The sequence below is a fragment of the Oryctolagus cuniculus genome, chromosome 6 (assembly GCF_051225735.1).
Source record: "Oryctolagus cuniculus isolate XC-2025 breed Fujian yellow rabbit chromosome 6, ASM5122573v1, whole genome shotgun sequence".
In the NCBI taxonomy this organism is placed as follows: Eukaryota; Metazoa; Chordata; class Mammalia; order Lagomorpha; family Leporidae; genus Oryctolagus; species Oryctolagus cuniculus.
Window position 1 is genome coordinate 3,157,913 of NC_142872.1, and position 14,392 is coordinate 3,172,304.

Here is a 14,392-nt window from a genome sequence, read left to right on the forward strand (position 1 = left end):
GTGGTCTTGCCAAGTGTCATGGCGATGGAGTTTGTCTTGACAGAAGGGAGAGGCGAGACCTGGGGGGAAAAATGCCTGCAGAATTGAGTGTGGGCTGTGCGCACCGTGTGCCTCCCACTGCAGGAGCCCCCCCCCCGCCCCGCCCCCCGTGAACCCTTCCTGCTCTGGTCTGAACAAGAACAGAAGCCTGCTGGGCCCTAGCGCAGGGAGTGGCTTCCTACCTGCGACCGCTGCCAGTCACACCCGCTGCCCACCTTGAATGCCCTTTGAATCCATCACCAGGCTCAGCCACGATGGGAGCTGAGGCCGCCAAGGGGAGTTCACAGGACGTGGTGAAGAACGCGGTTAGGCTCTGGCTTGCGAAAAGATGATTTGCCTGAAGCAAGCCTCTCTTGTTTAGCACCAGCTTGGTCAGAATTAGAGGCAGGCTTGCGGGCCAAGGAGGGTGCAGGGGCTAGGGGCTGGTACCGAGGTAGAAGCCACCTTCCCCGAATGGCCCCGCTCTCTGCAGCCTTGGTCAGGTTGGGCTGTCAGCCGTGTCTGCCTCGCATCCCTGGACCACGGTGCAGACATGTCCCAGCCACACGAGGGTGATGCCACGGTCAGCAGTGGCCATGGGTTGTAGGCATTTAGAACACAGCCTGGTCAACAGTGCTCGTCCACGCCAGGCACAGCTGGAAGGTGGCCTCTCGGAAGGGGCAAGATCGGTGCCTCAGGCTCCAGATGACTCACTCAGCTGTCTACACCTGCGCTCCACAGGCCGAGCCTCTACTGTGTGTCTTGCGGTTACACCCATACCCAGAGGGGCAACTAAAATGCAATATTTTGCCCAAGAACTTGTCGCTGGTGTAGGAGTGGTGGGGGTCAGGGCAGTAAGCAGTTCGCGGGCTGGAGGCATTGAAAGTCAGCTTTGTTTTAGTGGCTGGAGCCCTAGGACCTCTTCCAAGGCCCCCTCCACGCTCCCTCCGCCCCAGCCCTCCTAGGAGGTGTTTGCTTCCATGCCTCTGTGCCCTGCTGTCCTCAGCCTGTGCCAGTGCAGGTGGCAGTGTACCTCCTGGCACGGCTGCCTGTGGACGGACCGCCTCTCTCTCACCTCTCTGCGTTGCAATCTTCCCAGAAGCAGAGCTCTGCTTTTCTTCCTGCTTAAATACTTTGAACCTCCAAGACTTCCTGGCCTTGTGACTTGAAGAGATAGGTGCTCAACGATGGTGCAAAAAATTTAATTTTATTTGCATGCCTTCTGATTAAGAGCTTCTGAGAAATTACTAATTTGATCCTCAGAGTTTCATGTAAGTCATAACAATCGACCATTAGGAAATTAAATTTGATGGATAAAAAAACTAACCCGGTGTTCGCCGGTAATAAGAAAACGCCTGCCACTGCGCCTTCCCCAGAGGGCCAGAGGACACCCTCTGGACGATTCTGCCCATGAGGCCGGGCCGAGGGGCACCAGCGAGGTGTAGCCTGTGCCCTGAATAATAAGGGAAGAAGCCTGTGGAGGCTGAGCCACTTGGCCGAGAGACGCGTCCGTTGTGCAGTCAGAGCCCACACAGGGTCAGGGAGGACCTGGGCTCCACCCGCCGGGTCTTCCAGCAACATCAGGCTGCCAGAGCAGAATGAGTCCTGGTCTTCCCGTCAGTTCCCCCTTTTTAACAGGATGATCTCAGATGAGTTCCAGGTAGTCGTTTGCTTGACTTAAGCCATATTTATGATCTATTAGGTAAACGGCAGATGCATGCATTCAGCGTCTTCTGTGTTAACAGATCTGGAAATTAATTCCGCATCTTTCCCCCTCACTTCTCTCATTCATTCGCTTGGTCACTCCCTCACTCTGTGGGTGTCTACTGGGCCAGTGTCCATGCTGGACAAACTCTAGCCTAGGCTATCAGCAGTCGGGTGTGGGAAGGCCCTCAGCTCCAGCCTCAGGGAGCCCCAGGGGAATAGACGTGCTGCGATCACGCTAAAATCCTGCGGAACCACACGGGCCGAGGGCTACAGAGAAGTAAGGGGCTCCTCAGGAAGGGTTACTCTTGGACAGGGCATTCCCGGTGCGGGGAGCAGAGGACAGGGTTCCAGGCTGCTCAGGCCAGGGAGGGACAGGGATGAGGCGTGGGCAAGAGCTTGCCTGTTGGTGGCTGGGCAAGGCGGCGATGGCACCAACACAATCACACTGGGAAGGGAGTTCCCGGGACAGGGGAGCAGGCAGCACCCGGACTCTGTGGGTTCCCGGTGCCCATGCCCTGAGCTCTGGCTGTAGTCTGACTAAGCGGCAGGCACGGTCATGTGCTGTGTCACTAGTGAGGATGCAGTGCCCTCCCTAGGCGAGTCACAAAGGCTGGCTGAGGGCTCGGTTCGTCAGAGTCAGATGGGGTTCATGCAACCCGGAGGCAAAAAATGTAAGCAGCAGCATGTGGTGCTCAGCGCTGCAGTCCTTGCTGTGGGGCAGCTTCCTTGGCCGTCTCTAGGAGGCACAGAGCAGAGGAAGGGCAGTTTCTGTTCCAGTGCTGCCCGGGCACGCGCATGCTTGTCTGGACCGCGAGCGCACCACTGTTCTCGGTCACGGTCCTGATTTCAGGATCCAAAGCTGACTTCTCCATTAGATTCTTTCTTCCTCCCAGTTTCCCTGGCCCATCTCATGAGCCCAGGGCCCCCAGAGCATCACTCGCACTACACATCCTGTCCATTTCACCTGCCGTCTAGGTGGTCAAGGAAAAACCGGGCTCTGTAACGTCAGCAGGCTGAGCCGCGGAGCCAGTGCACGGGGAAAGCCTGGGCCACCTTGGCCTTGCCCCGCTGAGCTGTGTTCCAGCAGCCGCCCTGACACTCGGCAGGGAGATTTTCAGGGACCCTGTGCCCACACTGTTTGCCTGTCTTCTGCTCGCCCTCTTTTATCCGTTTAGCGTTCTGCCGTCTTTCTTTCAGTGCCTTCACCCAGGGATGAACCCTCCCCTCTATCCCAGCCTGCAATCCCCCGTTTTTCCTTGGCCTCCTGGAGATTCTGCCTGACACGGGGACTGGACCATGTTGTCCACTTAGGAAAAGGACGGTCCTGCAGCCCAGAGGGGCAGCGTACACAGGGGGGCCCATTTCTACAGAGTTCACTCCGGGGAGCTCTCGGAATGTCTATTGTCTCTTGTTCTTGGTCAATGTAAGTATTTAAACATAATCAACTTACAGCCAGAACAGACACCTTGGGGGTAGTCAAGAAAGAATATCTGGTTCCTCAGAGCTGAAAGCATTTAGATACTGCAGTTCAGTCTACTACATTGAAAGCAAAGTGACACCATTCACTGCCCGTGCCTTGTCACACCACAAACCTCCACGTGCATCCGCGCTTCCTTCTGCTTTCTGTCGTCCCTGAGATCAGATAGAATCAGACTCCGTTCTACCACCTGCCTAGGAGTGAAAAAGAGACCTGGCACCCTTTGGCCTGCCTTCAGGGAACATGCTGCCTGTGGCGGAGTCCGGGTGCCCCAGCACCCTGCAGGGCTGTCTGACCCTCAGCTCTTGCCCTTACACAGCATCTGGGGCTGTGCTCAGCTTTGGAGCAGCTCTGAAAGTGTTAAGGCAGAAGCACAACTCCTCCCTGCCCTGGGGCCGGGCGAGGGATGCCTGCCACATCCTCACCCTCCACCAAACGGCAGTGGTAACCTCAGATCCGGCCACGGCCACGGCCACAGCCACCCGTGGCTCTGGATGCACCCTCCTTTCCCAGCGCTTTCTGTCAGGAGGGACCGGTGGGACCAGGTGGTCCTGGCTAATGTGGTGGTAGTTACGTACCTGGACTTTCCTCCACCATCTGCCTTTGTCAATTGCCCTGAATTACGTATTGCTTATCTATTCTGGCTCATGTTTAGCTAGCACTTCATTTTTATTGCGCATGACTGTGATGGGCTCTATGTGTGGTGCTTTCCTCCCTGTGCAAACCAAGCAGAGCTGCGGTAATCCCAGAGGAGGCCGCACAGACCCTGCCCCATCACCCTTCATTAACTGAGGAAGCCGAGCCGTGGGCTGTGCAGTCTCCCCCTCTGAGCTCCTCATTACAGCAGGCGGGTGCTCAGTCCGCACGCATGGCCACATTGGTCCCAGTGTTGCTCCGCAGGGGTGGGTGCTCCCGCACATCCAGGTGTCAAAGTGCAAGTCCAGAGAGGTCAGGTCTTAGCCTGAGGCCTCAGAGCACAGGAGCGGTGGGGCTGAGCCCCTAACTTCTCCAGAGCCAATCTCACTGTGAGATTTTCTGTGGGGGACACAGTGATGTCCTCCAGGTCCTGAGCTGGGAGGGCAAAGCAGAGAGCCGAAACTGATCCTAGCCTAAGCGCTGGTAGTGCAGACCCTCGTCCAGAACCTGAAGAGTATCAGGGACTTGCATCGACCGAGCACACAGCCCTGCTCCAGCCGCGCACACCTGGTGGGCCCACCAGAGTTCATACCTAGGGGTGACTGAAATTCTGTCATGCTTAAAGTGAGTCACCAGTTGTTCAGTATTAAAATGGTTGCTTTCCTTTTAGGAAGTCAGGAAAACCTCCCGCACCTGTGCTGTACCTTAGGGCTTGCAGATCGTGCTGGCTACCTCGCGGCCGGCTGTGCTCTGGTCAGCTGCAGCGGGAGCTCCTTCTCCGGAGAACTGGGGCTCGCTTCCCCGCTCCGGGTCTGTCCAAAGACCCTTACCATGAACAGGAGGAGCGAACAGAGGCCGAGGGTGCGGTCAGGGCCGGCGTGTCTGATGTGGTTCAGACTTGGCTAAGTGCCTGCCTCCAGGGGGTGTCCTGGAAGCGTCTTGTCCCCAGACTTCAATTAGTGCGACATTGTGTCCTTGGTCCGAACTCCGCAGTCATTCTCCAAAGAGAAGCAGCGCCCCGCACAGGGCCTTCTGGCCCCGGGCTGCCACAGGGCTGCCTGGCAGCTTTCCTTGGCTCCGCCTTCCCCTGCCCCACCCTGTGCTCCCTGAGGTAGCAAGAGGAGGACAGGGCCTGGGGCCACTTCCCTGGGAGTTGAGTTTGCAGTGCCTTGTCCATGAAGCTGACAGAATATCCATTACCCAGAGCATGAATGAGGGATGAGGGCTGACAGCAGGTACTGGAGAGGGCACATTTCATCTCCGCGTGCTGGCAACCTGTCACCAGTCATCAGCCTCCATGCTCTGGGCTCCACGGGCAGCTGCCTGGGTAGCTTTATAGGGATTATTGTGTTGCTAGTGGCAAAGTCCAAGGTGAAAACCATTTTAGCCACACTTCATTGCGTGTATAAAGCTTCACGGGCTACATGCATGTGTCGTGGTATCTGTCCATGCTGGTCAGTGTCCAGCGAAAGTGTGCCATCTCACAGACCTGGCGGGAGGGCTCCTGTCACAGCCTTTCGGGAAAGCAGCCTGACGACATGCGTTTCAACACACATACCAGCCTGCACAAATGGCAGAGCCACGAGATAAGCCACGTGGTCCACGCTGTTCAGTGGAACCACCCTGTCCTGTGGAAGCAGAAGCATGAGCACCATGCCACACACGCGCGTGCACACACACGCACACATGCACACACATGCACACACGCACGCACACACGCACAAGCACACATTATCGGGGTATCTGTCAGTCTTCCTCGGCCTACTGGAACGTCTCCCGAGTTTTCATCGTTCTAGCTGCTGCTCCCCACTAGAACGGAAGCTTCATGAAAGCTGTGGGTTTCTCTTCTTCACATCATGTTCCGTGCCGTGTACGCGGCACAGGCAGTAGAGTGGCCTGCCAGGAACACTGATTGTGTGGATGAAGCACATGGGTTTCTCCTGCCCTAACCATGAGCACGCGTGAAGAAACCTTGCTTCAGCTGAGGCACAGCTGGGACAGTTCAGCCTCCTGCCTGTGCCAGGACTGGCAGCCCGGAATGTACCAATGTTGGGGGCCAGGAGTACAGCTCAGTGCTGTGTCAGAGTCAGGGGCCAGGACTGGCAGCCTGGGCTGTGTTGGTTCCCTGGATCAGGATGGGAGCCTGGGCTGTGATGGTTCCCTGGGCAGGGCTGGGAGCCTGGGCTGTGATGGCTCCCTGGGCAGGGCTGGCAGCCTGGGCTGTGATGGTTCCCTGGATCAGGATGGGAGCCTGGGCTGTGTTGGTTCCCTGGGCAGGGCTGGGAGCCTGGGCTATGATGGCTCCCTGGGCAGGACTGGCAGCCTGGGCTGTGATGGTTCCCTGGATCAGGATGGGAGCCTGGGCTGTGTTGGTTCCCTGGGCAGGGCTGGGAGCCTGGGCTGTGTTGGTTCCCTGGATCAGGATGGGAGCCTGGGCTGTGTTGGTTCCCTGGGCAGGGCTCGGAGCCTGGTCTGTGATGGTTCCCTGGATCAGTATGGGAGCCTGGGCTGTGTTGGTTCCCTGGATCAGGATGGGAGCCTGGGCTGTGTTGGTTCCCTGGATCAGGATGGGAGTCTGGGCTGTGTTGGTTCCCTGGGCAGGGCTGGCAGCCTGGGCTGTGTCAGTGCTCATAGCTCGCAGTCCGTCCTTTCACTGCCATTGAATGGCCACCCTGCTCCACTGTGGCTCTCCCCACTGAGTTCAGAGCTCCGCAGGCAGACTCAGGACCACTGGAAGGAGCAAGACCTTTCACTTTTCAGTCTCATGTTTAGAGGATTTTTAACTTTTAAGATATTAAAGGATTTTCTATCCTTGTGGCTGGTGGGCGTTGTGATATCAACATGCTGATTTGTGCAAAAGGCCTCAGTTTCTTGGGTGGAAATAATCACCCTAATGTTCTTTATTTCCAGTTGTCCCTGGGTTCTGGGAAACGTTGGCAGCCAGAGGGCCCTGTGTTCGGTTGTCTCTCCCCTGCGTGCCCATGTGCCGTGTCCATGTCCCACTTGTAGCATCTCTAGCTCCTGAAAGGTGGTTATCTTATATTTTCCTTCAGAAAAAAAATAAATTTTACCCTCCTGTCCCAGACACCCCAGTCCCCATCTCAAAACCTTATTTATTCAGTAACAAGATTTTCCACTGAGAATGTGTTTATTAGGCTGTTTTTGCTGTTTTGCATTTTACTTATTTATGGAATAGACATGAGTTTTCCTACAGCAACAACAAAATGCACGTGGGAGAACTGTCAGAGACAGAAAATAAAAAGCATGAACAAGAGAACGGGTAGAAGGACAGGGATTTTTATTCCACTAAGACAGAGTCACACTTCCTCAGCATTACTTTGTTCTGAAATTCTTAAATTTAATTTTTTCCCTTTGTAAGGATGATTATTTTGTGACAGCAAGGTTTGAAGGGAAGTTCTCTGGTCCCCTCATTGAATCCGATTCCCAAAACATGACTCATTCTTCTGAAAAAAATTGAAGGAGCCATTTTTGATATTGTTGCCATGGTTTGAAATTTGATGTCAAATTCTTTAAATTTTAGATAAACAATAGAAAACCTGTTTTGTTTTTTGAAAAGATAAAACTGATGAAACTTTGGCTAAGGAAAAAGACGACTCAAATAAGTAAAATTAGAAATTAAAAGGGAAGCATTACAATGGATACCAAGAAATACAAAGAATCATATGAGACTGCTATGAAAAACTTATATCCGAAAAACGGGATAGCCACAAAGAAATGGATGAGTTCCTAGACACACACAGCCCACTGTGACTGAACCATGGAGAAAGAGAAAACCTGAACACGGGAGGATGCTGAGCCTGCAATACAATCTTTCCACAAAGGGAAGCACATGCCTTCCTGCTGAATTCTGTGAAACAGTTAAAGAGAAACTCACACCATCCCTTTCAACATCTTCCCCCAAAGTGGAGGACAAACACTTTGATACTCATTTCATGAAGATGGCATTTTCTTGACCAAGCTGGACAACAGTGTTACAAAAAAAAAAAAAAAAAAAGAAAAGAAAAAGAAACCTCAGGCCAGTATCTTTGATGAAATAAGATACAAATATTCTTAATTAAATACTAGTGCATCAAATGGAACAGAACATTGGAGGGAACAGTAGCCATGATCAAATGGGATTCCTCACAGTAGTGCAAGGATGGTTCAACGTACGCGGATCTCTGGATATGAAGCACCATGCTAACAGAATGAGTGGCAAACACAATTTATCTCAATAAATGCAAACAGTGTTTGAGAAACCCAACAACTCAACATCCTTCCAGGATAAAAGCTCTCACCAAATCAGGTATGAAAGGAATATACTCAAACACAGTAAAGGCCACGCATAGCAAATCCACAGCTGGTATCTTACTTAGTGGGGAAAAGTTTCAGCTCAAAGATTTCCCTCAGTGATATGGAACAAGACAAGGATTCTCTCTCTCATCACTTCTGTTCAGTATAATCCTGGAAGTCTAGCCAAGACAAGCAGGCAAGAGAAAGAAATAGGTGACATACGAATTGGAAAGGAAGAAATGAAATTTCACTGTTTGCAGGGAAACTTATTATATTACACATAGAAAACACTAACCACTCCACCAAAAAACTGTAGAACTAATTAACAAATTAAATTTGCATGATATAAAACAACATACAAAAATCAATAGCTTTTTTTAATGAACTCATAACAAACTCTCCAAAAAATAACCCAATCTATAATAGCAAAAAAAAAGTTACTTAAGAATTAATTTAATCAAAGATGCAAAAAACTTACATGCTGAAAACTATAAATCACTGAAGTAAGGAATTAAAGAAGAAACTTATAAATAAGATGATATACTGTGTTCTTGGATTAGAAGAGTTACTGTTTTTAAAATGTGTATATTAAAGTGATTTATAGATTCAGTGCACTCTCTATCAAACTTCCTGTGACCTTTTTCACAGATAGTGAAAAACAGTCCTATATTTGTATGGAACCACAAAATATCTCAAATAGCCAAATAATATGGAGCAATAGACAATAAAGCTAGAGACATCACACTTGAAAACACACTGCAGAACCATAAGTTACCAAAAAAGCATAGTACTGCCATAAAAAGGACATAGAATTCACTGGAGCAAAGAACCCAGAAATAAACACACACGTTGACTGTCAATTGACGTTCAACAGAGATGCCAATAACACACAACAGGGAGACGACTATTCAACAAATCAGAGCTGGGACAACGGGATAACCACACAGAAAAATGAAACCAGACCCTCTTGCCACATCGTAAGACACAGCCAACACAAACTGGATTGAATTCTGAACTACAAAATGTGAAGCTGCGAAAACGCTATGAAACACAGGAGCAAAGTTCTTTGACATTGGTGTAGACATTGATGTTGGGATATTAGCCCCAAAGCTCAGGCAACAAAAGCCAAAACAGAGAAATGAGTGTGCATGAAACAAGGAATCTACCTAACAAAGGAAGCAATTTGCAGGTGAAAAGATAAGTTAGAGAGTGGGAGACACCTATTTGCAGCCACACATCTGATAAGCAGTCAGTATCCAAAACACACAAGGAACCACATTACTCAGGACTTTGAAAACATTCTGTACAAGCGGCCAACACAGACATGAAATGTGCTCAAAGTCATTAACTGTACAGCGATGACACAAGGTGATAGCTCCTTAGACCTGGTATTTAAAAAAAGATAAAATTTGAGAAGTGTTGGACAGGATATAGAAAAAAGGGAACACTTACACACTGCTAATAGAATGTAAATTAGTAAAGCCATTATGGAAAATGGCCCCTCAAATAGAAAAAAAAACAGATATGCCATATGATCCAATAATTCCATACTGGGCCTGTCCACGGGACACAGAATCAGTATATCAAAGTGCTATCTGCACTCCCATGTTCATTCCGGCATTATTCACCATAGCCAAGGCATGGAATTAACTGCTTACTGTGAACGGGTGAATGGGTAAAGAAAACGTGATGTGTGTGTGTGTGTGTGTGTGTATGCAGTGGAAAACTGTGCAGCCTTAACAAGGAAGGAAAACCCATCACTGAGACAGCAGGGATAGACCTAGGGTAGGTTATATTAGGCGAGATAAGCCAGGCACAGAAATATAAACACCACATGGTCTCAAACATCTGTGGAGCCAAAAATTGAACTCACAGAAGCAGATAGAATGGTGGCGACCAGGGGCGGGGAGGAGGGAGTTGGGAAGATATTAGATAAAGGGCAGAAAATTTCCATTAAATGGAAAAATAATTTCAAGGGACCTATTACATAAGGTGATGATTATAATCAATAACAACATATTGTATTCTATAAATTTGCTAAGGGAGTAGATTTTAAGTGTTCTCACCATGAGAAAAATTACAGATCTGAGGTAATACATATGTTGATTATTTTGATGTAACCATCCTAAAATGTATATTTCAAAATCACATATTGTATATTATAAACACATATATTTTTTACTTCTCAATTAAAATATATTTTTAATTTCCTAAAGCTCTGTTTTTGCATTTCCATAATAAGATCTCCAAGGGAGTGATTGTGGTATATTAGAGGGGAAGGTTCTAGAAATTGGTAATTCCTTCTGAATGTTTGGTCTTCACTGAAAATGTAGCTTCTATTTTGTTGCTTCACATGCCTATTAAAAACACATGTAATTAGTCTTAATGTTCCTTTTACCCACATAAAGTATTCACTTTTTTAAAGCATATACAGAATATGTCAACATTTTGCAATCATCTGCAATATATCCTGCTTAAAATTATATTCTGTTATAAATATTTAAATCTTATTTTGAATAAACACTTAGCTTTTTTCTTTTTACTACTCACTCCATTTTATGTGCTTAAAACTTTAAAAGTACGAACTGTTCCAAGTACAGGGAAAAGTTTATTCCCTATCATTTATGAGAATAATAATGCTAGTTTTATTAACGACCCCATCACATCCTGCAGGCACATTTTAAAGAGATGGGGAAACTTCGCGACTGATAAGTTGTCTGCTAAGCTAGTCTAAAGAGGTAACTTGGTCAACAAGCAACAGCGGCTCCCATCCACGGATGCATGCAGAAGTCACTGAAGGTTTCACTGTGAGATTCCTGGGCCCAAGTCACAGATTCTAATCTCGTAGGCCTCAGACCAGCACAGAACTGACGCTGGCAGCCAAGACTGCAGGTGAGCAGAGAGTGCTGTTTGGAAGCTCAGATGCCAACTGCAGACTGCACAGTCAGAAGATGAAGGAAATGAGCCATGCTGGGGCTGAATGAAACACTGCGGACGCTCAGCCATCTCCTTGTCTTTCCTGTTCTCTGAACCTGACGCTTCCAAGGCAGTGTCTGTGCTCTGGACAGCGTGCTGGGCTCTGACTGCCCTCTCCTCGTGGACGCTGCACACGTCTGTGAAGAACGGAGCACGAGGCTGTCAGACAGGAACTGCCGAGAGGACTACGGGGCAGAGTCCCGCCCCTCGCCACAGTGTCATCCAAGACAACTGGGCAGTGGTTCCAGTATGGAGGGAGGAAGTGGGTCTACGCACATTTTCTGCAGAGGAAGAAACAGTGCCACTCAGTAGTCAGCTGACTTTTCCAAGATCTCACAAGGGTTCTTACTGAACTGAGAAATGGCCCTTTGCTGGTGCCCCGAGCATCTTCCTTCAGCTACCATGGTGTTTCCCCTCTACGTGGAGGACAGACACCTCCCCATCAACCTCTTCAGTGCGCCCAGAACATCCTTGTTCCTGAAACTATAGGCGAGAGGGTTCAGGAGAGGAGTCAGGACCGTTCCAAACAGAAAGAGACCCTGGTTCAGCCTCGGGGTCTTGGCAGCACCAGGTCTCATGTAGATAAACATCCCTGGACCGAAATAGAGACTCACCACACAGAGGTGAGAGGAGCAGGTGGCCAGAGCCTTGCTCCTGCCTTCGGAGGAGTTCATTTGGAGGACGGCCAGGAAGATGAGCACGTAGGAGGACAGGATGAGTGACAAAGGCAGCAGCAGGACGAGGATGCTGGTTACTACCACTGCCTTCTCGTAGGCAGAGATGTCCTCACACACAATCCTAAGCACGGCCATGACTTCGCAGAAGAAGTGGGGGATCTCGCGGGGGCTGCAGATCTGAAAATGCAAGGTGAACACCGTGTGGCCCAGGGAAGTAAGTGCCCCCCCAGTCCACGATACGGCAGCCATCTGCAAGCAGACCCTGGGGCTGACGATGATGGGGTACCACAGTGGATTACAGATGGCCACGTAGCGGTCGAAGGACATGAGTGTTATGAGGATGCATTCCGCAATGGCCACGGTCAGGGAGAAGAAGATCTGGGTCCCGCACGCCAGGAACGAGATGTCCCGCCAACCGGAGAAGAAGTTGGCGGCCATCTTGGGGATGACGCTGGACGTCAAGGTCAGGTCCATGAGTGAGAGCTGGCTGAGCAGGAAGTACATGGGTGTGTGGAGCTGGCTGTCCAGCCAGATGAGCAGGATGAGAAGGGTGTTGCCTGTGAGGGCAGCCACATAGACCAGAAGGATGAGGACCACCACGGCGGTGATGTGCCCGAGCTCGGGGAAGAAGCCCAGCAGGATGAAGCCAGTGGTGCCTGTCTCGTTCACTCTGCCCATGGTGCTCTGTGGAGTTATGAGAGATGTCATCAAAGTGAAGTGTTAGTCATTCAAGTTTGTTAAAGAGCAATGTTGTGACTGTGACCAGTTCAGACAATTTCCCCCATGACCTTGACCATGAATGAGGCCATTCTTAATGTTTTTCCTGCTTTTTCTAGTCCTTGTGTTACTTTCTTTAGAGACCAGAGTACACCTGTGAAGATGTGTCCCATTAGTTTCCCATTGCTCTGTGAGAGTTCAGTGCTTCTGTCAGTAAAATGTTTCAGCAAAGATTTATGCTTATTTCCAGGTTTAAAAAATGATACGCTTGGCTTCACCAAGGACAAGGACTGACATTGCTAATTTAACTTATAGAGGATTTTAAAAATATTCATGCTGTACTAGAAATCTGATTCTGGCCAAAACAGTTTGAGGGAAGAGTAGTCTGTGGGGCTGTGCACTGTGCTGTACACATGGTTATTTCAGTTTTTAACCTAATTGGCCCAATTTGCTATCCAAGAAAAGATTCATTCTGTGAGGGTGCTTCAAAAAGTTTGTTTAAAATTAAATTTAAATATAACTTGACTGGATGCAAAATGTTTTGAAATCTACCCATTTGAGAGGTCTTCAAAAACTTCCAGGAAAATGTGTGTTACAGAACAACTGTGCATGGATTTCAAATTTTTTTGCACCAAGACATATTTATCTTTCAATTCCATTTCCAAAAGCTTTTTGAAGCCCCTGATAGTTACGTGGTCTGCAGTGAATGTCGTAGTTCAGTGCAGTTGAATCTCACGCTAGCTGTAAACACTCAGCGGCACAGGGAAGCTGGAGGGTTTCTTCCCCAGGCTGGCTGACGGCTTCCTTTCCAGCTTGCTTAGCCCGCTCTGCCCTGCACCGGCACATGTTCAACCCTCGAACTCTGCACAGACTCTGGCTAGTTTTTAATAGGAGAGAACTCAGCCTTCTTCCCTCAGGCTCCTATGACCTCATCACAAAGAAGAAAGGATAATTGTAAACAAAAAGTAGCCACAAAGATAGCTGCCAAAATTCTGAATAAGAGCAAATTTATTCTAGCAATCTATAGTTAAAAGCATTACAACTGTAAACTTAACATAAGGGAATATTAATCTTAGAATGTTTAACAGCTCAACTCATTAGAACACACTAAAGACCAATATGTCTGTTAGTTACATGAAACTGATACAGTTAATCATCAAACATTAGAACAACCCTAGTAAGCCAATAGCAGAATTAAATACTGCAGTAGATTCTTCTGTTATCTCCTTGACAGTCTCTGACATCACGTCTCCGTGACATCACTGAAAACGTACTTTCTGAATGGTTGGGCTTCTCCCCAGGCTGCCTGCTGGAAGGTGTGTTGATGTGCATGTCAGTGAGGTTCACAAGAAGTCCTGGTTCCCTTTGATCCTGCAGAATCTGTGCCCTCCCCCACCCTCTCCGATGAGTGAGAGCGGAGCCTGGTGCAGTGGGCTCCTTGCCTTGCTCCTGTGCTACACATTATTTAACGTACTCAGTGATCAGTCTGGAATCCAGCAGCTGTTCTCCCTTGCACAGCCACTGAGCTGTGCAAACTTCCTGTGAATAGCTAGCAGCCCTCTGGGGTCTGGCACTGCCTGAGTAGCCACCAGTCTCCGTCTCCAGAGCCAGCTTTCGCTGAAGCGTTCTCTGGCCATCACCTTCAAGTTGAGGGATTATTACTCATCATGGTCCATTGTCTATGTGTTTATGGGTATTTGAGAGATGATGAATTTTGAGTTTGCAGGTGGATATAAATTTAGGATTGAAAGATAAGTGATGTCACGGAAGCCAAGAGTGGAATTGTGGTTAGGGAAGGTAGGGGAACAGAAGACATAGGGAGAGGCTGGTTAGGGTACAAAGTGACCACATTACAGGACAAATGAATTCTCATGGTTAGGGGACACAAAGA

The 14,392-nt window shown here is 49.1% G+C and overlaps 1 protein-coding gene and 1 long non-coding RNA gene across 6 annotated transcripts in view; one reads left to right on the forward strand and one right to left on the reverse strand.

Moving 5' to 3' along the window:
• LOC149125945 (uncharacterized) overlaps positions 1-14,392 on the forward strand; it is a 69,428-nt gene that overhangs the window by 6,172 nt on the left and 48,864 nt on the right. For all 5 annotated transcript variants that reach the window (XR_016235005.1, XR_016235004.1, XR_016235007.1 and 2 more), the window contains exon 2: positions 6,749-6,866. This is a non-coding gene — a long non-coding RNA (uncharacterized LOC149125945). The remainder of the gene's footprint in view (positions 1-6,748; positions 6,867-14,392) is intronic.
• On the reverse strand, positions 10,809-12,906 carry LOC149125946 (olfactory receptor 2V1-like). The gene has a single exon (XM_089334752.1). It carries the CDS (start codon positions 12,490-12,492, stop codon positions 11,524-11,526), a length of 969 nt encoding a protein of 322 aa, XP_089190878.1. The 5' UTR covers positions 12,493-12,906; the 3' UTR covers positions 10,809-11,523.

What these genes read in the sequence shown, in the direction of transcription:
- LOC149125946 (XM_089334752.1), bottom strand. Translation starts at nt 12,492, where the DNA reads ATGACATCTCTCATAACTCCACAGAGCACCATGGGCAGAGTGAACGAG.